General features: G+C 40.7%; 1 protein-coding gene across 3 annotated transcripts in view; it reads left to right on the top strand.

Annotated features, from left to right (window-relative positions):
- The first annotated feature begins 1,378 nt into the window (after nucleotides 1-1,378).
- TMCO1 (transmembrane and coiled-coil domains 1) overlaps nucleotides 1,379-23,484 on the top strand; it is a 51,324-nt gene continuing 29,218 nt past the window's right edge. Inside the window, exons 1-3 of one of the 3 annotated variants that reach the window (XM_058176399.1) lie at nucleotides 1,379-1,536; nucleotides 7,356-7,433; nucleotides 22,705-22,764. In XM_058176399.1, coding sequence (XP_058032382.1) covers nucleotides 1,467-1,536; nucleotides 7,356-7,433; nucleotides 22,705-22,764 — 208 coding nt within the window. In that variant the 5' untranslated portion in view covers nucleotides 1,379-1,466. Of the gene's footprint in view, nucleotides 1,610-7,355; nucleotides 7,434-22,704; nucleotides 22,765-23,484 lie in introns of all 3 variants that reach the window. The other 2 variants (XM_058176400.1, XM_058176401.1) reach the window with 2 other exon arrangements.

Below are 23,484 nucleotides of genomic sequence, written 5' to 3'. Positions count from 1 at the left end.
AGTCAAGTAGTCCTGCATATACTTCTCTACAGTTTTTGAAATTGGCTGTCCCAATACAAGTATTCAGTATATGTATATGACTATGCTGACTATGCTTCAAGTTGTTTTTCAGCAGCATTTTGAAAGCCCAGATTACATGGTCACTTCCTGCAAAAATCCCAATTGTTTATCTCTCTTCAACCAGCTTTTCTTCATTAGAATTATATCTAAGAAAGACAATTAGATTTTTTCTTTAACTTTTTGAAATTGCAAAATTATTATATTTATTTCAGGTACCTCATTCCCTAAATCCAGCTACTTTCTTGCCTTCTCCCTCGCCTTTCCACCTGCTTTCCAAAGGACTCTTTTGCAAAACTAGTGGGGGTTCATAGAACGCAACAGAATCATAAAATTATAGGGTTTGAAAGGACTTCACATCACTGACTACCTTTACTGCCAAGCTCTGTTTTAAAAGGTGAGGGTGGATCTGCTTAGACAGTTGCATCACACTGCTTGGTAGACATAGAAGAAAGAATATAGACTCAGAAGTCTTTTAGCTCAAGCAACTGCTCAAGGCAGGAGACCTTATACCACTGGTGTCAAACTCGCCACGTCACATTGCCATCACGTGATGTTCCATGATGTTTTCCCTTCGTGGAGCTGGGATGGGTGTGACCTGCATGTGACACATTCAGCCCATGGGCTGTCAGTTTGACATCCATGCTATACCATCCCAGTAAAATGGTTGTTCAGCATATTCTTGAAAACCTCCAATGGAGCAGCCACAACTTTGAAAGGCAAGATATTCCACTGATTAATTGTTCTGTCAGGAAATTTCTCCTTAATTCTAGGCTGGATCACTCTTTAACAAGCTTCCACCCATTATTTCTTATTTTGCCCTCTGGTACTTTGGAGAATAAATTGATCCCCTTTCCTCTGTGACAGCCCTTCAAGTACTGGAAGAGAGCTATCATGTCACTTCCTAATCCTTCTCTTTGATTGGTTAGACATATCTATCTCCCTTAACCTTTCATCATAAAATTTAGCTTCCAGACCCTTTCTGCACTTTCTTGGAGCATCTTTTTTGTATCATAGAAACCATAAGTGGACGCAGTATTCCAAGTGTGGCTTTACTAGTACAGTATAACGTACGCCTTGCAACCTCCAAGACTCATCCCCTTAATATAATAGGCTCCTCAATCTCACCTGCACTCTTGCTACCCTGATGCCAAGCCTTCACATTTGTATACATCTCCCCTCCCCCCACTTTTGTATTCCGCTCCCTCTCTTGTTATTCCCAGGACCAGCTGAGCTCGAATATCTTACGAACTCAAATACGCAAGCATGCGCCGGAAAAGAGCACTAGTCCTACAGGGAGTTCCGGTCAACTCGGAAGTTACGCACTCTTTAGGACGTAAAGGTCGATATTCTCTAGTTTCCGTTTAGGCCTGGTTTCCGGAAAGGAGTGTCGCCGTTAGATCTGCGAGATGTCTACTATGTTTGCTGATACTATCCTTATTGTTTTCATTTCGGTCTGCACCGCTTTGTTAGCGGAGGGTGAGTGCGAAAAAGGAAGATACAATCGGTCTCTCTCCAAGTGAGATGGACGGAGAGCAGGATGGTGGCTACAGTTAGGGTTATCTTCCTTTAATCAATTTTAATTGTATTTTGTTGCAACTTCGTGCACATTCAATTGGTATTTCATGATCATGCTAGAGTGGATTTTGTATTTCTGTCCAGAAGCTGGCAGGATAGTTTATAGGGGCTCCGAGTTCTTTTATGTCGAAAGGGCAGCGGAATGGGGAAGGGAATCGGGAAGGTGCTGGGTGACTTCTCAGGTGATTCAGAAAATGGTGCCCACCTGAATTCCACCTCAGAACTTGGCTGGCTTATTTTGCCAGGGATGATTAAAATTGTCATATTTGAATTCCTTGAGCCATTGCTTGAAGCTAAAAAAGTTAGAAATATTATAATAATTCTGTCTGGTCAAAATTGTTACAGTTGAAATATCCACATTAATATGGACATGACAAAAGTGTTGAGTTAAATGTATTTTTCTAACTTTCATGATAAACACACGTCTAATTTTGTGCTCAATATTTAAAATATCGAAACACATCCAGCCCATAATTTTATACCAGAAGACTATTAAATGTGGCATGCCAATTACACCAATATGTTATAATATAAAATATAAAATGCTATAATGAATAAGAAATCAGCATTGTGCATTTTACAGAAAATAAGCCCCAGAAGAGTCTTCCCAGATCTGTCTAAAACACATGGCCTCACACCATCTTTAAAAGTGTTTTTTCCCCCCTAACATGGGACAATGTCAGTCACAATGTATTTTGTTTACAGTACCCTATGTCAATCAGTCAATCTGTTCAAGATCAAAATGTTATCACTGATAAATGTCAATGGAAGCTGGAGCAAGACCACTAGGAGAAAGCAGTGAGTTTGTCTTGGGAGCCATGGGATGTGTATAGAGGTTTAATGACCAGATTACAGTAATTCTGATTAGTTCTGTTCCATAAAATCTCCACAAACACCAATAGCAAATCTGTACATTGGGCAACTCAACCCGCCCCCCACTCTGCATGCCTGTGAAAAGTACCCATGGGTATTAAATTGTAGCTATTAAGCAAATCCATGAATAATGAGATTCAACTGTATTATGTAGCCATTATTGGATAGCAGCAATAACCCAGTATTTTTGCCTGAATTCCCCAGCACACCTCCAAGCTGGAAGTCTGTCAGGATGAATGAGAGATAGAATAGAATTGAATATTCTGGAAGAGACATTATTAATTTATGGTTAAGTATTAATTTGTAGGGGAAAACAAAATCAAGATGGCAAAAAATAACTCACTTCATACTTATGAAGTGGATTGGACCTTTTCCTCTCCATTCAGCAATTCTGCTTAACCAGAGGGGAGTGGACGCAATAAGCTTTTATCTAAAACTGTACTAAGGCACCAGAGAAAAGTGCTTGGTTGTTTTTCATAGTTTTACAGCAATGGTAATTAGATAATCTCAACCAGAGTGTTGGCATCATTTTATTAATGGTCTCACTTTAATAGCTAGTGGAGCATCTTGGAAAGCCCTTGCTGGCTACTGTATGAAATAATGGTCTGATCTATCAGTGCTTCCTTTATTTTTTTATAATCTCAAAAAGTATGCGCTAGAAAAATCTTTGGTTGTTGTTAGTTGCAAAGTCTTGTCCGACCCATTGCGACCCCATGGACAACGTTCTTCCAGGCCTTCCTATCCTCTACCATCCTCTGGAGTCCATTTAAGCTCATGCCGACTGCTTCAGTGACTCCATCCAGCCACCTCATTCTCTGTCGTCCCCTTCTTTTGCCCTCAATCTTTCCCAGCATTAGGCTGTTCTCCAGTGATTCCTTCCTTCTCATTAAGTGGCCAAAGTATTTCAGTTTCATCTTCAGGATCTGGCTTTCTAAAGTGCAGTCAGGATTGATCTCCACTAGGACTGACTTGTTTGTTCGTCTTGCAGTCCAAGGGACTCGCAGGAGTCTTCTCCAGCACCATAGTTCAAAGGCCTCAATTCTTTGGGGCTCAGCCTTTCTTATGGTCCAACTTTCACAGCCATACATTGCAACTGGGAAAACCATAGCTATACGGACTTAAAAGCATCTTTTAATTTCTTGGTTGCAGTCCCCATCTGCGGTGATATTGGAGCCCAGGAAAATAAAATCTATCACTACCTCCATTTCTTCCCCATCTATCTGCCAGGAATTGAGAGGGCTAGATGCCATGATACTAGTTTTCTTAATGTTGAGTTTCAAGCCAACTTTTGCACTCTCCTCCTTCACCTGCATCAAGAGGCTTTTTAGTTCCTCTTCGCTTTCTGCCATTAGAGTAGTATCATCTGCATATCTGAGGTTCTCGATATTTCTCCCGACAATCTTAATTCCAACTTTTGATTCATCCAGCCCCGCCTTTCTCATGATGTGCTCTGCATATAAGTTAAATAGACAGGACGATAGTATACAGCCTTGCCGGACTCCTTTCCCAATTTTGAACCACTCAGTGGTTCCATGTCCAGTTCTCACTGTTGCTTCTTGACCCGCATACAGGTTTCTCAAGAGACAAATAAGATGGTCTGGTACACCCATCTCTTTAAGAACTTGCCACAATTTGTTGTGATCCACACAATCAAAGGCTTTAGCATAGTCAATGAAGCATAAGTAGATGTTTTTCTGGAACTCCCTAGCTTTCTCCATGATTCAGCGTATGTTGGCAATTTGATCTCTAGTTCCTCTGCCTCTTCGAAATCCTGCCTGTACTTCTGGTAGTTCTTGATCCACATACTGCTGGAGCCTAGCTTGTAGAATTTAAAGCATAATCTTACTAGCATGTGAAATGAGTGCAATGGTGCGATAGTTTGAAATTCTTTGGCATTGCCTTTCTTTGGAATTGGAATGTAAACTGACCTTTTCCAATCCTGTGGCCACTGTTGAGTTTTCCAAATTTGCTGACATATTGAGTGTAGCACTTTTACTGCATTGTCTTTTAAGATTTTGAATAGCTCAGCTGGAATACTGTCTCCTCCACTAGCTTTGTTGTTGCTCAGATTTCCTGAGGCCCATTTGACTTCACATTCTAGGATGTCTGGCTCAAGGTCTGGCTCAATTGCCTTATACACTGTAAGCCGCCCTGAGTCTTCGGAGAAGGGCGGGGTATAAATGTAAACAAAAAAAAAAAAAAGGTCAGTGACCACCCCATCGTGGTTATCAGGGATGTTAAGCTCGTTTTTGTATAGTTCTTCTGTGTAATTTTGCCACCTCTTCTTAATCTCTTCTGCCTCTGTTAGATCCCTGCCATTTTGGTCCTTTATCATGCCCATCTTTGCATGAAACGTTCCCTTCATATCTCCAATTTTCTTGAAGAGATCTCTGGTCCTCCCTATTCTATTGTTTTCTTCTATTTCTTTGCACTGTTTATTTGAGAATGTATTCTTATCTCTTCTAGCTATTCTCTGGAATTCTGCATTCAACTGGGTGTATCTTTCTCTTTCTCCCTTGCCGTTCGCTTTCCTTCTTTCCTCAGCTATTTGCAAAGCTTCTTCAGACAGCCATTTTGCTTTCTTGCCTTTCTCTTTCTGGGATGGTTTTAGTTGCTACCTCTTGTACAATGTTGCGAACCTCCCTCCATAGTTCTTCAGACACTCTGTCTATCAGATCTATTTCCTTAAATCTATTTGTCACCTCTACTGTATATTCATCAGGGATATGATTTAGTTCATACCTGAGTGGCCTGGAGCTTTTCCCTACTTTCTTCAATTTAAACCTAAATTTTGCAAGGAGAAGCTCATGATTTGAGCCACAGTCAGCTCCTGGTCTTGTTTTTACTGACTGAATAGAGCTTCTCCATCTTTGGCTGCAGAGCACATAGTCAATCTGATTTTTGTGTTGACCGTCTGGTGATGTCCATGTGTAGAGTCATCTCTTGGGTTTTTGGAAAAGAGTGTTTGCTATGACCATCGTATTATCTTGACAGAATTCTATCAGCCTGTGCCCTGCTCCATTTTGTACTCCAAGGCCAAACTTGCCTGTTATTCTGGTTATCTTTTGGCTTCCTACTTTAGCATTCCAATCCCCCATGATGATAAGGACATCATTTTTTGGTGTTAATTCTATAAGGTGCTGTAAGGCTTCATAGAACCGGTCAATTTCATCCTCTTCAGCACCAGTGGTTGGGGCATAGACTTGGATTACTGTGATATTGAATGGTTTGCCTTGGATTCAAACTGAGATCATTCTGTCATTTTGGGCAATCCCAGTATTGCTTTTCCTACTCTTTTATTGATTATGAAGGCTAATCCATTTCTTCTGAGGGATTCTTGCCCACAGTAGTATACCTGATAGTGATCTGAATTAAATTCACCCATTCCTATCCATTTTAGTTCACTGATTCCTAAGATGTCAATGTTCAGTCTTGTCATCTCTTGTTTGACCACGTCCAGCTTACTTGATTCATGCATCTTACATTCCAGGTTCCTATGGAGAAAAAATCTTTACAGCATCGGACTTTCCTTTCACCACCAGATACATCCACAGCTGAGCGTCCTTTCGGCTTTGCTTTGCCTAGTTGCTTCATTCTTTCTGGCACTACTAGTACTAGCCCTCCACTCTTCCCCAGTAGCATATTGGACACCTTCCGACCTGAGGGGCTCATCTTCCCGCGTCATATCTTTTTTGCTTTTTGTACTGTCCATCGGGTTTTCATGGCAAAGATACTGGAGTGGGTTGCCATTTCCTTCTCTAGTGGATCATGTTTTGTCAGAACTGTCTGCTATGACCCGTCTTGGGTGTTCCTGCACCGCATAGCTCATAGCTTCATTGAGCTACACAAGCCCCTTCGCCATGACAAGGCAGTAATCCATGAAGGGGAGAAAATCTTACTAGGGTTCAAAATAGCACCAAAATAGTACCTTTATTTTTAAAAGTTGGAGCAGAGAATCAAAGGATACTTCATAAATCCTTCCAAATGCTATCTTGAATTTTCAAGATCTCCTTTACAACCCAATTTTGAAATAGTGAGATAGACTGCAAATATTCTAATACAAGTAAAAACTATATGTTGAAGATATAAATATCAACAAATAACTGGAACTTCTTACCTGAGAAACTGCATTTGCTTCTTCCTTGTTCTATTGTATTGTAAATTTAAAATTATTGTTTCTTAATAATACAGGTGAGAAAATGAATTGCATGGAACCATAAAACATTAAGTTGTGAGACTTTCTTCTCACTAAATAATCAAGGTTTATTTATTTATTTATTTATTTAATCATATTTATATACCGCCCTATCTCCCGAGGGACTCAGGGCGGTTTACAGGCACTAAAAACAGATAAATACAATATAAATACAATATAAAAACAATTAAAAAACTTATTCTAAAGCCCATTAATTAAAAAGTATAAAAATAAAACCCAATTTAAAACCCATAAATTTAAAATCTAACTCAGTCCTGCACAATTAAATAAGTATGTTTTAAGCCCGCGGCGGAAGGTCCGAAGGTCCGAAAGCTGACAAAGTCCGGGGGGTAGATCGTTCCAGAGGGTGGGAGCCCCCACAGAGAAGGCCCTTCCCCTTCTTGCTATGCCAGATACAAATAACTAAGGTTGGTTCAAGGGCCACATCAGGCTTTGCATTGCAGAATGTTAGCTGCAGTCCAAAAGTAAAAGAGACAGGGAGTTGAGTTTTAAATTTATGAGAGTGGACTTTGAATGTTTTAAGTGGTTAGGGTTAACCCCAATTAGTGCAAAATGGAAAAAAATGCCTTAGATGTTTTGTGTGTTTCTGCCCAGTTGTTGTACATCTTTTTCTGTCTTATGTTTATTTCAGGCATAACATGGGTTCTGGTGTATAGAACAGATAAGTATAAAAGACTGAAAGCAGAAGTGGAGAAACAGAGTAAAAAATGTGAGTATGTTTGCAAATACAGTAGTGCAGAGATTAAAATGCAGTACTGCAGGTGCTTCTGCTAACTGGTGCCTACCAGCAGTTCAAATCTCACTGGCTCAAGGATGAGTCAGCCTTCCATCCTTCTGAGGTTGGTAAAATGAGGAGCCAGATTGTTGGGGACAATATGCTGACACTGTAAACCGCTTAGAGAGGCTGTAAAGCATTGTGAAGCGGTACACAACTACAACTCAGCCTAGTAAAGAATGTAACTCAGTCTTACATAAGAATGTAGCAATAGCAATAGCACTTAAAGACTGAGTTACATTCTTTACTAGGCTGAGTTGTAATTATAAATCTTTGTGGTTGGTTTGTGATCTATATGCAATAATCCCAGCAGCCAATGCTCCCCAAGTGAGATACATTTTGCAAAGGAATGGTAAATAGTAGCCAGCAAAGGTGAAAGAATGGCATATAAACTCTGCACTTTTTGATTTTAATATTTTTATTGAGTTATAAAGTATTGTAAAATACAAAAGTAAATAGAAAAGCAGTGGGGGGAGGAGGAAAAGAGAGAAGAGAAGTGAGGAAAGATGGGAGGGAGAAGAAGAAGCATTTCCAACTATCTCTGTTACAATAAAATAAGGCATTAACATAAAATCACAACTTTTTGCTTTTCCATAATAGTATGAACAGATCATTTATATAAAGATCTATTAGTCTAATCTGTAAAACCCAAAGTCTCATTCTTTTCCGCATCGAGCACAAAGTTCAGAAGCGGTCTCTTTTTTTAAAAAAATATTTTTTTTATTTTATAAACAGACAAACATTTAATACATCAGGCATTTCTTCCATGTGGCGTCTCGGTGTTTTCTTCATGACTTCGTCTTTTTGTTGTTTCTTCTTTCTTCATTTCAGTTTAATCTGTTACAATTTTTTCACAAGTAGAATATTCTAATTATACCATTTTCTAAGTCATAAGTTGACTTTGTAAAAATATACAAATAGAATGAGACTATTGCCTTATACACTGTAAGCCGCCCTGAGTCTTCGGAGAAGGGCGGGGTATAAATGTAAAAAAACAAAAACAAAAAAAAAACATATTAATTTGACTCTGTAATATCCTTATCGCATCCCTAATTTTTGAATCATGTGGATTATATACCAATAATTGTTGTTTCCTCTGAATTTCCTCTTCTAAATACCTATGCTGTTTTTGTAATTTTCTCCTCTGTCTATTATTCATATATATTAAAATACCTCTCAAAAAGGCCTTGCTAGCATCCCAAACCATTTCTATCGAAGTTCCCCTATTCAAATTATAATCAAAAAATTCTTTCATTTGTTTTTTACATTGATTTACATTATACTTATATTTAAACAAATTCTCATTTATTCTCCATGATCGTTCCATAGGGCTGGTGCCGCCACAGAGAAGGCCCTCCCCCTGGGGGCTGCCAACCTACATTGTTTGGTCGACGGCACCCTGAGGAGGCCTGCTCTGTGGGAGCGCACAGGTGGTTGGGAGGCAATCGGTGGCAGAAGGCGGTCTCGCAAATACCCTGGTCCTAAGCCATGGAGCGCTTTAAAGGTGATAACCAGCACCTTGAATTGCACCCGGAAAGCTACCGGCAGCCAGTGCAGGCCGCGCAGGATAGGTGTTATACGGGAGCAACGTGGTGCCTCCTCTATCACCCGCGCGGCCGCATTCTGGACTAGCTGGAGCCTCCCGGTGCTCTTCAAGGGGAGCCCCATGTAGAGAGCATTGCAATAGTCCAGGCGGGAAGTAACGAGGGCATGAGTGACTGTGCGTAAGGAGTCCCGATCAAGGAAGGGGCGCAACTGGCGAATCAGGTGAACCTGATAAAATGCTCCCCTGGCGACGGTCGTCAAGTGTTCTTCTAAGGACAGCCGATCATCCAGGAGAACGCCTAAGTTGCTCACCCTTCCCCTGGGGGTCAGTATTTCCCCCCCCCCCACAGTCAACGATGGCGTAAGCTGACTGTACCGGGACGCCGGAACCCACAGCCACTCAGTCTTGGAAGGGTTGAGCTTGAGCCTGTTCCTCCCCATCCAGACTCGCACGGCTTCAAGACTGGCCCATCACCTCGACGGCTTCGTTGGGGTGGTTCGGGGTGGAAATGTACAGCTGCGTATCATCAGTGTACAGATGATAATCCACCCTGAAACCACGGATAACCTCACCCAGCGGCTTCATATAGATGTTGAACAGGAGAGGCGAGAGAACGGACCCCTGCAGCACCCCACAAGTGAGGCGCCTCGGGGTCGACCTCTGCCCCCCTGCCAACACTGTCTGCGAACGGTTAGAGAGATAGGAGAACCACCGATAAACGGTGCCTCCCACTCCCAATCCCTCCAACCCCCGCAGCAGGATACTATGGTCGATGGTATCAAAAGCCGCTGAGAGATCTAACAGGACAAGGACAGAGGAACATCCCCTGTCCCGAGCCCTCCAGAGGTCATCCACCAACACGACCAAAGCCGTCTCGGTGCTGTACCAGGGTCTGAAACCGGACTGGAATGGGTCCAGATAAACAGTTTCCTCCAGGTGCTGAGGAAGCTGATATGCCACCACACTCTCAACAACCTTCGCCAAGAAACGAAGGTTGGAGACTGGACGGTAGTTCGCTAATACAGCTGGGTCCAGGGAGGGCTTCTTAAGGAGGGGCCTCACCACCGCCTCTTTCAAGGCGGTGGGGAAAATGCCCCCCACCAAAGAAGCGTTGGTAGCTCCCAGGAGCCAGCCTCGTGTAACCTCCCGTGTGGCCAGTACCATCCAGGAGGGACAGGGGTCCAATAAACATGTGGTGGGATTCAGCCTACCCAACAACCTGTCCATGTCATCGGGAGTCACAAGATCGAACTCAGCCCAGATAAAACTCTCAAGACTCGTCCCCGCCAACCCACCCGGATCTATCCAATCAGTGTCCAGTCCGTCCCGAATCTGAGTGATTTTATCAGACAGATATTGTACAAAATCCTCAGCATGCCCCTGCAAGGGGTCCTCCCGAGCCTCCTGCATACGCAGGGAGCGGGTCACCTTAAACAGGGTGGCTGAGCGATTATCTGCCGATGCGATGAGAGCGGAAAAATAGTTATGTTTCGCCGCTTTGATCGCCACTAGGTAGGTCTGAATATGCGACCTCGCTAGTGTTCGGTCGGGTTCGGAGCGACTGGACCTCCAGGCGCTCTCTAGGCATCTTTTCCGGCACTTCATCTCTCTCAGCTCCTCATTATACCAAGGAGCTGGTCGAGTTCGTCGCCGGGTCAGAGGCCGCAAAGGCACGACACGGTCTAAAGCCCCAGCCGCCGCCTCTTCCCAGGCGGCGACCAGTTCCTCAGCCGGGCCATGGGCTAATTCCCTCGGAAGCGCCAGCTCTCTGGGTCCATCAGGCGCCTGGGACGGAACCATCGAACCGGTTCCGTCTCCCTGCGGTGCGGTGCAGCGGTTCGAAAGTCTAGCTGAAGGAGCAAATGATCTGACCATGACAAGGGTTTAAATAATAACTCCCCTAACTCCAGACCATCTAGCCACTATCCCGAGATAAAAATCAAGTCCAGTGTGTTACCCCCAGTGTGAGTGGGACTGGTAACTAACTGGGTCAGGTCCAAGGCCGTCATGGAAGCCATGAACTCCTGAGCTGCTGTTGACGAGTCGCCCGCCGACGGCAGGTTGAAACCATAAGTCTGGGGGTCTCAACTGCCGTCCCGGCTATCTTCTCTAGCAGCTCGGGCAGGGCTGCTGTTACGTAGCAAGGAGCCAGGTACGCAATCAGCAAGCCCACCTGCACCCTACAGCCCCACTTCACCAGAAGGGTTTCACAACCGGCTATCTGCGGGACAGTGACCTCCTTCGGTTCCAGACTCTCGTTAATAACAACCGCCACCCCCCCCCTACCCTGGGCCTCGGCTGATGAAATGCACAGAAGCCTGGTGGGCACATCTCCGTGAGGGGAACCCCCCCTTCTGCGCCCAACCAGGTCTCCGTAATGTCCATTAGGTCCGCACTCCCCTCTTGAATAAGATCGGCTATGAGGGGGGCCTTATTCATAACGGACCTGGCATTGCATAGCATCAGCCGAAGGTCCAGGCTCTGAGGTAAAAAGCCACTCGGGGCCCGAGTAAAGTCTGGGGGCCCGGAGTGCACAATCGCTTGTAAATATAGCGCACTGAACATGAGCATTCATATCTGCTCCTCGTACTGTGCAGATAGGAATGCCCATACATGGTCGAGTCTTCACCTCCTCAAGTACCTCCGTTTTACCGACCTCCAAATCGTGAACCTTAGAAGGGACCAGCCTAACCCCCTGTGGGCGTGCCCCCCCCACCCCATCCCTAAACACATTATTTGATTTAATTAAAAGTTTTCTAAAAAATACATTTAAAAACCTCCTTAACCCTCTCTTAGAAGCATGCCACCTCTCGGGATTCCAAAATCCGTCATCGAGGTAGGCCCTCGATAGAGAGGAGGGCCACACCCGCGAGAGGGGGGCATCTCGGAGTGCAAGAAGCTGGTTTAACGTATAAGTCATAAGAGTCTTCAGGAATGGTTGGGTCCTGGAATGTCGAGATGTTAAACGACAGTATCTAGTAATAATGTAATATCCATTACACCATTCAAATCTCCTAATATAATAAACTTTTTATAATCCCAAGAAGTCAATTTTTCATGTAACAATTTATAAAATTTTTGTTGTTGTTGATTAGGTGCATAAATACCAATCATTGATTGGTAAGATATTAATCTTTTTTTTTTTTTTTTGCAAAAATTTTTTATTTTTCCATAATAATTCCCACAATTTGACCAGTGTACAATACAATCACTTATCCAACAATCAGTCCTATACTCAAATTATACTCAGTCAGGGCTGCTCGACTGCCACTCCCCCCTTTAATCCTTTCTTCCCTTCTCATCCTTCTTAAACTTCCCCCACCACCTTCTCCTCGCTTTCCTACTTCCCCTCCTCTTTCCCACTTCTCACTACCATCCTTTCTAACCCTCTATCTTCTCCTTCTTCTCCTCCTCCTATCCTTTCTTCTCCCTCCCTTCTTTCCTCCCTACCCACCTACCTACCTACTTTCTTCCTTCTTTACTCCTCTTTCCTTACCCTTTCCCTTCGGGAGTGTTTGCCGAGCAGTCCCGACATTACACCATTCCAACTTGTTTAATTCTACCATTATTTCTGTACAATGGCAACCAATCAATTTTTAGTCTTTCCTTCCGCCTCCTTCCCCGAGACTTCCCAGAACAGAATACAGGGTATTGTAACTAACAAACATAATCTAAAATATAACATAAAACATATTCCATTTCACACCATCACACTATCAATTCCCTTCTTTCTTAAACTAATACATAATAATTCCTAACTTCACTCAAAAACTAATTGATATTTTTTAATCTGATACTTATTTTGAATATAATCAATCCACTTCCTCCATTCCAATATATATTTTTCTTGTGTACAGTCTTTCAAGTAGGCAGAAATTTTTGCCATTTCTGCTAAATTTGATACTTTACTAATCCATTCTCCAATTGTAGGTAAGTCTTCTTTCTTCCAATATTGTGCAATCAATAATCTTGCAGCAGTTATTAAATTCAGAATCAGTTTTGTCTCATAACAGTGCAATCTGAGATTATTCCTAATAAAAAGAACTGTGGAACAAACTTGATCTTCTTTTTCAAAATGTTCTGCATAATCCACCATATTTTAATCCAAAAGGCTTTAACTTTTTTACAAGTCCACCATATATGATAATAAGTTGCTTCGTCACAGTCACATGTGCACATTTAGCTTGCATATTCGGATACATACATGCCAACTTTTTAGGATCCAAATGCCATCTATAAAACATCTTATAAAAATTTTCTCTCAAGTTTTGTGCTTCTGTAAATTTAACATTCCTCACCCAAAATTTTTCCCATTTTTCCAACGTTATAGGTTGTATGTTTTGTGCCCATTTTATCATACAATCCTTAACTAGTTCCGTTTCTAAATCTATTTCTACCAATACATTATACAACCTCTTAATATGCTGTTGTCCTTGATCTCTGATTTGTTTTACCAAATTATCCTCATTTTGCCTAATACTCATTTTCTGGTCTATTTTCCATCTAGCTTGCAACTGCCCGTACTGAAACCATATATAGTTTATCCCTTCTTTCCCCATTTTATCTCTAGATTTTAATTGTAATTCCCCCTTTTCCATAAAGAGAAGTTCTTTTTAAGTAATCACCTCCATTTTTTGATATATATTTATATTCTCTATCATATGTCTTCCTGGTTGGCTCCGTTGGCAATGGAGGTGATCTTTCTGGTCACCAACCTCTGGATCATGTTGGACTGCTAAGACAGCGACAATCAGCTGTCCAGCAGTTCGGAAACCCCCCTCTTCGGGAGAAGAAGCGGTGGTGAGCAAAAAGAAGCAGAGGTAGAGCTTCCCTAGAGCTCCTGGTGGCAATGAGGGAGGCGAAGCATTCCTACGCTTCCACCCTCATTGCGTCGGCAGATAACCGCCCGGCCGCCCTGTTTCGGGTGACCCGCTCTCTCCTTCATCAGGAGGTGCAGGATGACCCTTTGCAGGGACGAGCCGAGGAGTTTAGTGGTTATCTATACGATAAAATCGTTCAGCTTCGGGATGGTCTGGATCGGAATTGGGAGGATCCAGGTGAGAGGGCGGAGCCGCGTTTTATTGAGATTGTTTGGGATGAGTTTGACCCTGTGACTCTCGAGGACGTGGACAGGTTGTTGGGGAGGCTTCACGCCGCTACATGTTTACTGGACCCGTGCCCTTCCTGGTTGGTGCTGGCCACACAGGAGGGGACACGAGGCTGGCTCCAGGGGATTATTAATGCTTCTTTGTTGGAAGGGGTTTTCCCTGCCGCCTTGAAAGAGGCGGTGGTGAGACCCCTCCTCAAGAAGCCTTCCCTGGACCCAGCTATTTTAGGTAATTATCGTCCGGTCTCCAACCTTCGCTTTGTGGCGAAGGTTGTAGAGAGTGTTGTGGCGCGGCAGCTACCCCAATACTTGGATGAAGCAGTCTATCTAGACCCGTTCCAGTCTGGCTTCCGACCCAGATATAGCACGGAAACAGCTTTGGTCGCGTTGGTGGATGATCTCTGGAGGGCCAGAGACAGGGGTTATTCCTCTGCCCTGGTCCTATTAGACCTCTCAGCGGCTTTTGATATCATCGACCATGGTATCCTGCTGCGCCGGTTAGAGGGGCTGGGAGTGAGAGGCACCGTTTATCGGTGGTTCTCCTCCTATCTCTCTGACCGGTTGCAGACGGTGTTGATAGGGGGACAGAGGTCGACCGCGAGGCACCTTACTTGTGAGGTGCCGCAGGGGTCGATTCTCTCACCCCTCCTGTTCAACATCTATATGAAGCTGCTGGGTGAGATCACCAGTGGCTTTGGGGTGAGATACCAACTGTACGCTGATGACACTCAGCTGTACTTTTCCACCCCGGGCCACCCCAATGAAGCTGTCGAAGTACTGTCCCGGTGTTTGGAAGCCGTACGGGTCTGGATGGGGAGGAACAGGCTCAAGCTCAATACCTCCAAGATGGAGTGGCTGTGGATGCCGGCACCCCGATACAGTCAGCTGCAGCTGCAGCTGTCTGTTGGGGGCGAGTCATTGACCCCAAGGGAAAGTTGGGTATTCTCCTGGATGGACGGCTGTCGTTTGAAGATCATTTGACGGCCGTCTCCAGGAGAGCTTTTCACCAGGTTCGCCTGGTTCACCAGTTGCGCCCCTTCCTGGATCGGGATGCCTTATGCACAGTCACTCATGCTCTGGTTACCTCTCGCCTGGATTATTGCAATGCTCTCTACATGGGGCTCCCCTTGAAGTGCACTCGGAGGCTTCAGTTAGTCCAGAATGCAGCTGCGTGGGTGATTGAGGGAGCCCCACGTGGCTCCAATGTAACACCACTCCTGCGCAGACTGCACTGGCTGCCTGTGGTCTTTCGGGTGCACTTTAAAGTTTTGGTTACCACCTTCAAAGCACTCCATGGCTTAGGGCCTGGGTACTTACGGGACCGCCTACTGTTACCCTATGCCTCCCACCAACCCGTACGCTCACACAGAGAGGGACTTCTCAGGGTGCCGTCCGCCAAACAATGTCGGCTGGCGGCCCCCAGGGGAAGATCCTTCTCTGTGGGGGCTCCTACCCTTTGGAACGAACTTCCCCCTGGTTTGCGCCAAATACCTGATCTTCGGACCTTTCGCCACGAGTTGAAAACGTATTTATTTACTCGCGCGGGGCTGGCCTAAGTTTTTTGTTAAATTTTTTAAATTTCTAAATTTTAGATGAGTTTTAATGGGTTCTTAGTTTTTAAATGTTTTATAATTTCGGCCAATTGTATAATAAGTTTTTTAATTTGTTCTTAATTGTATATTGTTATTGTTTTATTTTTGGCTGTAAACTGCCCTGAGTCCTTCGGGAGAAGGGCGGTATAGAAATCTAATAAATAATAATAATAATAATAATAATAATAATAATTATTATTATTATTATTATTATTATTATTATTATTATTATTATTATTATTATTATTATTTAAAAAAATTATCAGAAGCTTTGGCTGAATTTATTGAATCTGATCCACAAGAGGTTGCTTATCAAATTGATAAAATATACAGAGTTAATTCCTGGATTGCTAGGCAGAAGAAACTTCCTAGAGACATTGTGGTTTATTTTGTGAAAAGAACAATGAGAAACCAGATCTTACAAGTTGCATATCAGAAAAAGTTGAAAACAGGAGAACAGGAATTGAAGGTTTTGAAAGAGATTCCTCCCAAGATACTAAGGGATAGGAAAGACTTTATATTTTTTTACACAAGAACTTAAAAAGTACCAGATTCAATTTAGATGGGAAGTCCCAGTTGGTCTGACAGTGTATTATCAAGAAAGAAGATATCATATTGATACTGTTGTCAGGCCTGGAAACCATATTAAACTTTAGGTTTCCAGACGCTGCCACATTTTTATCCTGAGGGGAGGGGGGGGTTGAGGGATAGGGTAGCATTCTTCAACGGCTCAAGGTCGGATGGTGTTCACGTCTGCAGGAAGAGTGGCAAGAAGTTCCTCGAATGAACTGGAGGAACGTGGGACCGTGTGATCATCCGAGGGGTCAGGGGGGTGGGACTATTGGGGTTTGTATAACTGGGGAAACGAATCCGGAACTTCAGTTTTGGGAATTGCACTCATCGTGTGCCAGTCTCCTCATGCTAGTAAAGGACTCTGAGAAAAAGAAAGAATGCTTCTGAGTCTTTTTTCTGAACGCAGAAGAGGAATTTCTGGAACCTTGACAACTGTGCTTAAAGCCAAAGATTTTCTTTCTACTGTGTTGAAAGTTAAAATAGAAGTAATAGAAAAGAGAATTCAAGAAAGTCAAATGAGTGTGGAAGCTGAGGTGACCCCAGTGATGTTATCATCTGAGGAACAACCACAAGAACAATGGGTGACGAGGGGAGCCCTTAAGTGTAAAGAAAAGGAGCAACAACTTCAAAGCAAAGGCCAGGATTTTGCTACAGAAGCAATGGGAGGAGCAAGGCCGAAGATTCAGGAGGAGGATCTTCAGCTGATTGTTCAAAAGTTTCAGGAGGCCAGTAATGACAAATAAAATTCTGACCTGGAATGTCAATGGTTTGAATTCAGCTCAGAAAAGAAGAAAAATATTTCATTATTTGAAACAATTTAAAAATAATGTGATTTGCTTACAAGAAACACATATTAAATTATCAGATAAAAAATACTTAATAAACTCAAAATTAGGCAAACATTTTGCTGCTTCAGCTTTGGATAAGAAAAATGGTATAGGTGGTATATTTGAGAAAGGATATACCAGCTAAGTTAATAGAGGCAGATATTCATGGAAGATATATTGCTATTGAACTTACATTAGAAACAAAAAAGATTCTTCTGCTTGGTATATACGCACCTAATCAGCAGCAAGAAAAATACTACAGAATGTTGCATGATAAGTTGATTTTATGGGATTATAGATCATATGTTATATTAGGAGATTGGAATGGAGTAATAGATACATGAAAGGGCAAGAAAACTTCTTCTAAGAAGATACCTGCATATGCAAAGTTGCCTAAATCTTTTTTTGAGATGATAGAAGACTTTGAGTTGAGAAATGTATGGAGACTGCAGAACCTGGAAGAAAGAGATCATACTTTTTTCTCTAATAGGCACCAATCCTTTTCACGTATTGATTTTATATTAACTTCTAATGATTTGCTTACTAGGGTAAAGAAAACTAAAATATTTTCAAGATGTTTATTTGATCATACCCCAATTTGGATGGAATTGCAACATGAAAAAGAAGGCAGAAGAACATGGAGATTAAATGAAATCTTGTTTAGATATCAGGATAATGTAAATCAATGTAAAAAGCAGATGAAAGAATTTTTTGATTATAATTTGAATAAGGGAACATCGATAGAAATGGTTTGGGATGCGAGTAAAGCTTTTATGAGAGGTATATTAATATATATTAATAATAGACAGAGGAATAAGCAACAAAGACAGCGTAGATATTTAGAAGAAGAAATTCATAAGAAACAACAATTATTAATACATAATCCGCATGATCAAAAACTTAAAGATGCAATAAAGTTATTACAGAGTCAATTTAATATGATAATGGCTGATCAGGTGGCAACAAATATACAATATGCCAAACATAATACTTTTTGTAATGCAAATAGACCTGGCAGGTGATTAGCATATATTTTAAGGAAAAAACAAAAACAACGTATTATAGAAAAAATAGAATATAAAGGTAAAGAGAGATATCAACAGGATAAAATTAAAAAAGCTTTCTTAGAATACTATACAAATTTATATGCCAAAGATAAAATATTGAATATGGATATTGATAATTATTTGAAAGATTATAAGGTTAAGAGTTTAACTTTAGAACAAAGGGAAGAATTGAATCGGCCTATAACTTCTGAAGAAGTTATTATGGCAATTAAACAATTAGAAATGGGGAAAACTCCCAGTACGGATGGGCTTACAGCAAGTTATTATAGCAACCTACAGGATGAGATGTTAAGTTCACTTAAGGAATTATTTAATCAGATACAATTAGGAGTGGGAATACCCCCATCATGGAGAACTTCTTTTATTTCATTGATACCAAAAGAGGAACAGGATTGTTCTAAACCTGGGAATTATAGGCCGATTTCACTCTTAAATAATGATTATAAGATTTTTGCTAAAATAATAGCAAATAGATTAATGTTAGTTTTACAACGAAGAAAAGAAAAATTTTATTCCAGGAGTATTTATTTTTTTGGATGCAGAGAAAGCTTTTGATCGATTGCATTGGGATTTTTTATTTAAATTAATAGATAAAATAGATGGTGATGGTTTTGTAAGAATAATTAGAGCGATTTATGGAGAGCAAACAGCCCAGATAATAATTAATGGTAATTTAACAGAAGTCTTTAAGATTGCGAAAGGAACAAGACAGGGATGTCCTTTATCACCATTGTTTATTTTAACTCTGGAGCCATTATTGGATAAAATACGAGAATCAAAGAAGAGAGAGGAAATTAAAGTTAGACAACATGAATATAAATTGAGAGCCTTTGCAGATGATTTGGTGATTACTTTAACAAATCCTAAAACTTCAAGTGTACCTCTGTTGGAAATAATTGATCGATATAGAAAGGTCTCAGGGTTTAAGGTAAATCAGAATAAAACAAAAGTGATAATAAAAAATATGACCAGACAACAGAAAGAAAAATTAGAGGAAATAACAGAATTTGAAATTGTAAAGAAGGTTAAATATTTAGGGGTTTATATTACTTCATCAAATGTGAAATTGTACAAGAATAATTTTGAGGTGTTATGGCAAAAAGTCCAGAAGGACTTGACTCTTTGGAAAAAGCTGCTGTTATTGGGGAGAATAGCTGCTATTAAAATGAATGTTTTACCTAGATTTTTATTCCTGTTTCAGATGATACCAATAATTAAGAAAGATAAAAATTTGGAGGAATGGCAGACTGGAATTAATAAATTTATATGGGAAGGTAAAAAAGTGAGGGTTAAAATGAAAATAATTCAAGATTCACGGGAAAGAGGAGCCTTAAAAATGCCCAATTTTAAATTATATTATGAAGCAGCTGCTCTCTCTGAAATAAGTGATTGGTTTAATCTAACGGAGGAAAGAATCCTGAATATAGAAGGTTATGATTTATTATATGGATGGCATGCATATTTAATCTATGACAAAAAAGTGAATAAGGCTTTTAAAAACCATGTGTTAAGAACTGCTCTCTTGCGTGTCTGGAAAAAAAATTCTTACAAACTAAATTATAAGGTTCCTATGTGGGCAAGTCCCAGACATACAATAGAGAATATAAATATAGAACAGAAACAGGAAATGATTACATATAAAGATCTCTTGTATACTGAAAGAGGTAGTTTGCAATTAAAATCTCTGCACGTATTAAAAGAAGAAGGGAAAAACTATACTTGGTTTCAATACAGGCAATTATGTGTTAGATGGAAGGAAGATCAGAAAATTGGTATAGTTCAGGATGAGGAAAATTTGGTAAAGCAAATTAGAAACCAGTCTCAGGAGCATATAAAGAGATTGTACAATGTGTTACTTGAAATAGAGTCTGAAAGGGATTTGGTAAAGGACTGTATGATAAAGTGGGCACAAAATTTTCAGGAGCCAATATTGTTGGAAACTTGGGAAAAATTTGGGTTAGAAATGTTAAATTTACGCAGGCACAGAATTTAAGGGAAAATTTTTACAAAATTTTTTATAGATGGCATTTAGATCCTAAGAAATTATTGTGTATGTATCCAGATATCCAAGCAAAATGTTGGAGATGTAATTGTGATGATGCTACATATTTTCATATTTGGTGGACTTGCAAGAACATTAAGGCTTTTTGGATAAGAATGTGGTGGATTATACAAAACGTTTTGAAAAAGAAGATAAAGTTCCTACTGCAATTTTTTTTACTGGGAATTATTACGGATTGTACAGTAATTGAGACTAAATTGATTTTAAATTTAGTAACAGCGGCAAGACTATTGATAGGATAGTATTGGAAGAAAAAAGAACTACCTACAATAGAAGAATGGATATTGAAAGTTGCTAATTTGGCTGAGATGGCAAAAATCTCAGCCTTTTTGAAAGACAATACGCAAGAAAGATACTTAAATGAATGGAAAAAATGGATTGACTATATCCAAAATAGATATCAGACTAAGAGATATCAGACTGCCTTTGAATGATTAAGATGTATTATTTCTGATTGCTATGGGGGAGGTTAGGATTTGATGAGAATTGCAGGAGTGTAATTGTGTTAGAAGGGAAAATTTTTAGCATATGCTTATTTTATTTTTAAACTATACCTTGTGTTTGCTCCAGGAAATCGGGGGGGAGGAGGGGGAGGGGGTTTTTGAAGGGAGGGGGGAAGGGGGTAGAGGGGGGAGGGGGGGAAAAGCTTTTTTGTAAAAACTTTTTCAATTAAAAAAAAGGTTTTTTCTTTTTACCTATGAGTTGGCCAGTCACTCACCCGGTAACAATACTCTGTTCAAATCTCCGCTCCTGCTCAATCTTTTTGTGTGGCCGTCCCGACTTTGGCAGCTCCTAATGGCTTTCTTTCCTTGTCGCTGGGTTGAAGGCTAGGTGCTGGCACGGCAGGGAATTCCAGTGCCTTCTTTCTTCGCTGTCCCTCCAGGACAGCTATGGTCCATTAAGGAACCCTGAAATGACCGGAATTTTGGCGTTCTTCCCAGAGCCCCGGGATTCACATCATCTCGTTGTGACGCTGGCCAGGCCTTTTCAGCTAATTAAATTTTTATATTTTTCAGAATTCCCCTCATATGTTTTAATTATTAACATTGTCTTTCCTCTTGTTCCCTTTTTACCTTACTAGCCTTTTAATTAATAAAACCTTCCACCTCTTGTTTTCTTTAAATTATTATTTTTCTCTTTCATTAGGATACATCATTTACTAATGTTTCAATTTTGTTCCATTTTACATCTTTCTTTTAATTGTTTTCACCTATAAACAATTCTATCTTTCATATTTCATCTGCTGGACTATTTTTCTTAAACAGTATACTTTTTCCTTTTTTTACAGTTTTATATCTTGATTTCAATTAATTTAAAATATATTTCTTTACCATCCACTATAATTCTCTCCAATTCCATGCATCCTCAGACAGTAAAACTTATATCCCATTGTATCTTTCACATTTCATCTATTTCTCCATTTTACATTAAACAGCATATTTCTTTTTTGCTTCTTACTACACTTCATTTCATCCTTTCTTACTTCCCTTTTACAATAATCTATATATTTCTTTGTAATTTACTTTTTACATCAAATTTCTACAACTATTTTAATTTCTTTTCTGCTATTCATTTTTCTTCCTCTTTTAACTATTTTCTTTCAGTCTCTCCAACATTCCATTTCTTAATATTTTCCTCCCTTTCTCCCATTCACTTATCTTCTTTTTCTCTTTCTTGTATCTTCCTTTCAACCTTTCTCTAATTTTTACTCTGTTAGTTTCCCCCCTCAATCTGTGTGTGTGTGTGTGTGTGTGTGCGCGCGCACAACAATGCCTGCAAGTATTTATGAAACCAGCAGTCGTATTAAAAACAATTGGAAGATTAATTTTCTCCCAAATCAGTAAAGATTCTTCTTTCTCACAATTTTGTATCACATTAAATTGAACAGGCTTAATCCACACAGAAATAGCAACTGTAAATGCAAATATGTAATTCTTTCAAAAAGTAAATATGGGATGTTCTTTAAAAATAACCTATAAAATACACAGGAGGCCTGATTCTGTACCAGCACATTTATTTCCCTGAAAATGAGCAAGCTTCCAATAGAAGAGAATATTCTGAGCAACTTTCATCTCCTTCCCTCAGTAATACCAGCTATGCCTGCAAGTTATAATTCATTGCAAGATAAGCTAATTTTGGCAAAGCAAGCATTCCCTTAGAATTTTATTTTTTCAATCTTTTATTTTCTGCTGGGATTAGAAAACTGGGAAACTTTTCTGGGTGAGGGAAATTGGTTTTCCTGCTACCTTCTATGAATTGCATAGGTAGATGAGACACACATTTATTCACATATTTCCACTTATATATGTTCATAAACTACTCATAATCTCTTCAGATTTTTGGTGTGGGTGCAAAATAATGAGAAGAAAGGTGGTTTTGTAAGGAGGAATTGTTTATGAAAATAACTGGCTGTATTGTCTAATTCCTACAGTGGAAAAAAAGAAGGAAACAATAACAGAATCAGCAGGCCGACAGCAGAAAAAGAAAATAGGTAATGCCAAGTGCTGAAGTTTGTGTGTGCTGCACAGTAGAGTAGTGTAGTGTAGTGTAGTGTAAAGTAGAGTAGAGTAAAGGTAAAGGTTCCCCTCGCACTTACGTGCTAGTCATTGCCGACTCTAGGGGGCGGTGCTCATCTCCGTTTCAAAGCCGAAGAGCCAGCGCTGTCCGAAGACATCTCCATGGTCATGTGGCCGGCATGACTCAACGCCAAAGGTGCACGAAACGCTGTTACCTTCCCACCAAAGGTGGTCCCTATTTTTTCTACTTGCATTTTTACGTGCTTTCGAAACTGCTAGGTTGGCAGAAGCTGGGACAAGTAACGGGAACTCACCCCATTACACGGCAGCACTAGGGATTCGGACCGCCAAGCTGCCGACCTTTCGATCGACAAGCTCAACGTCCTAGCCCCTGAGCCACTGCGTCCCTATAGTAGAGTAGAGTAGACCAAATGTAATCGGACACACAAGGAATTTGTCTCTGGTGTATAAACTCACAGTATACATATAAACAGCAAGTAATAAGTCACAGGTCATAATCATAGTTCCAATAATTAATCAGAAGTTACAAACAACAATTGAGAAATCATAAGAAACCAATAGGATAATAAAGTAAGAAAAAGGAGAAGATGAAAAAAAAGACAGTGCTGTGTTCAGCAGAGTGAGAACATGGAGGAGTGGGGGAACTAATTTTATGTCTGGTGGTTTTGGCATGC

The sequence above is a fragment of the Ahaetulla prasina genome, chromosome 3 (genome assembly GCF_028640845.1).
Source record: "Ahaetulla prasina isolate Xishuangbanna chromosome 3, ASM2864084v1, whole genome shotgun sequence".
Lineage (NCBI taxonomy): Eukaryota > Metazoa > Chordata > Lepidosauria > Squamata > Colubridae > Ahaetulla > Ahaetulla prasina.
The sequence above is the reverse complement of the archived record's forward strand: the minus strand, read 5'-3'. Positions and strand labels throughout refer to the sequence as shown.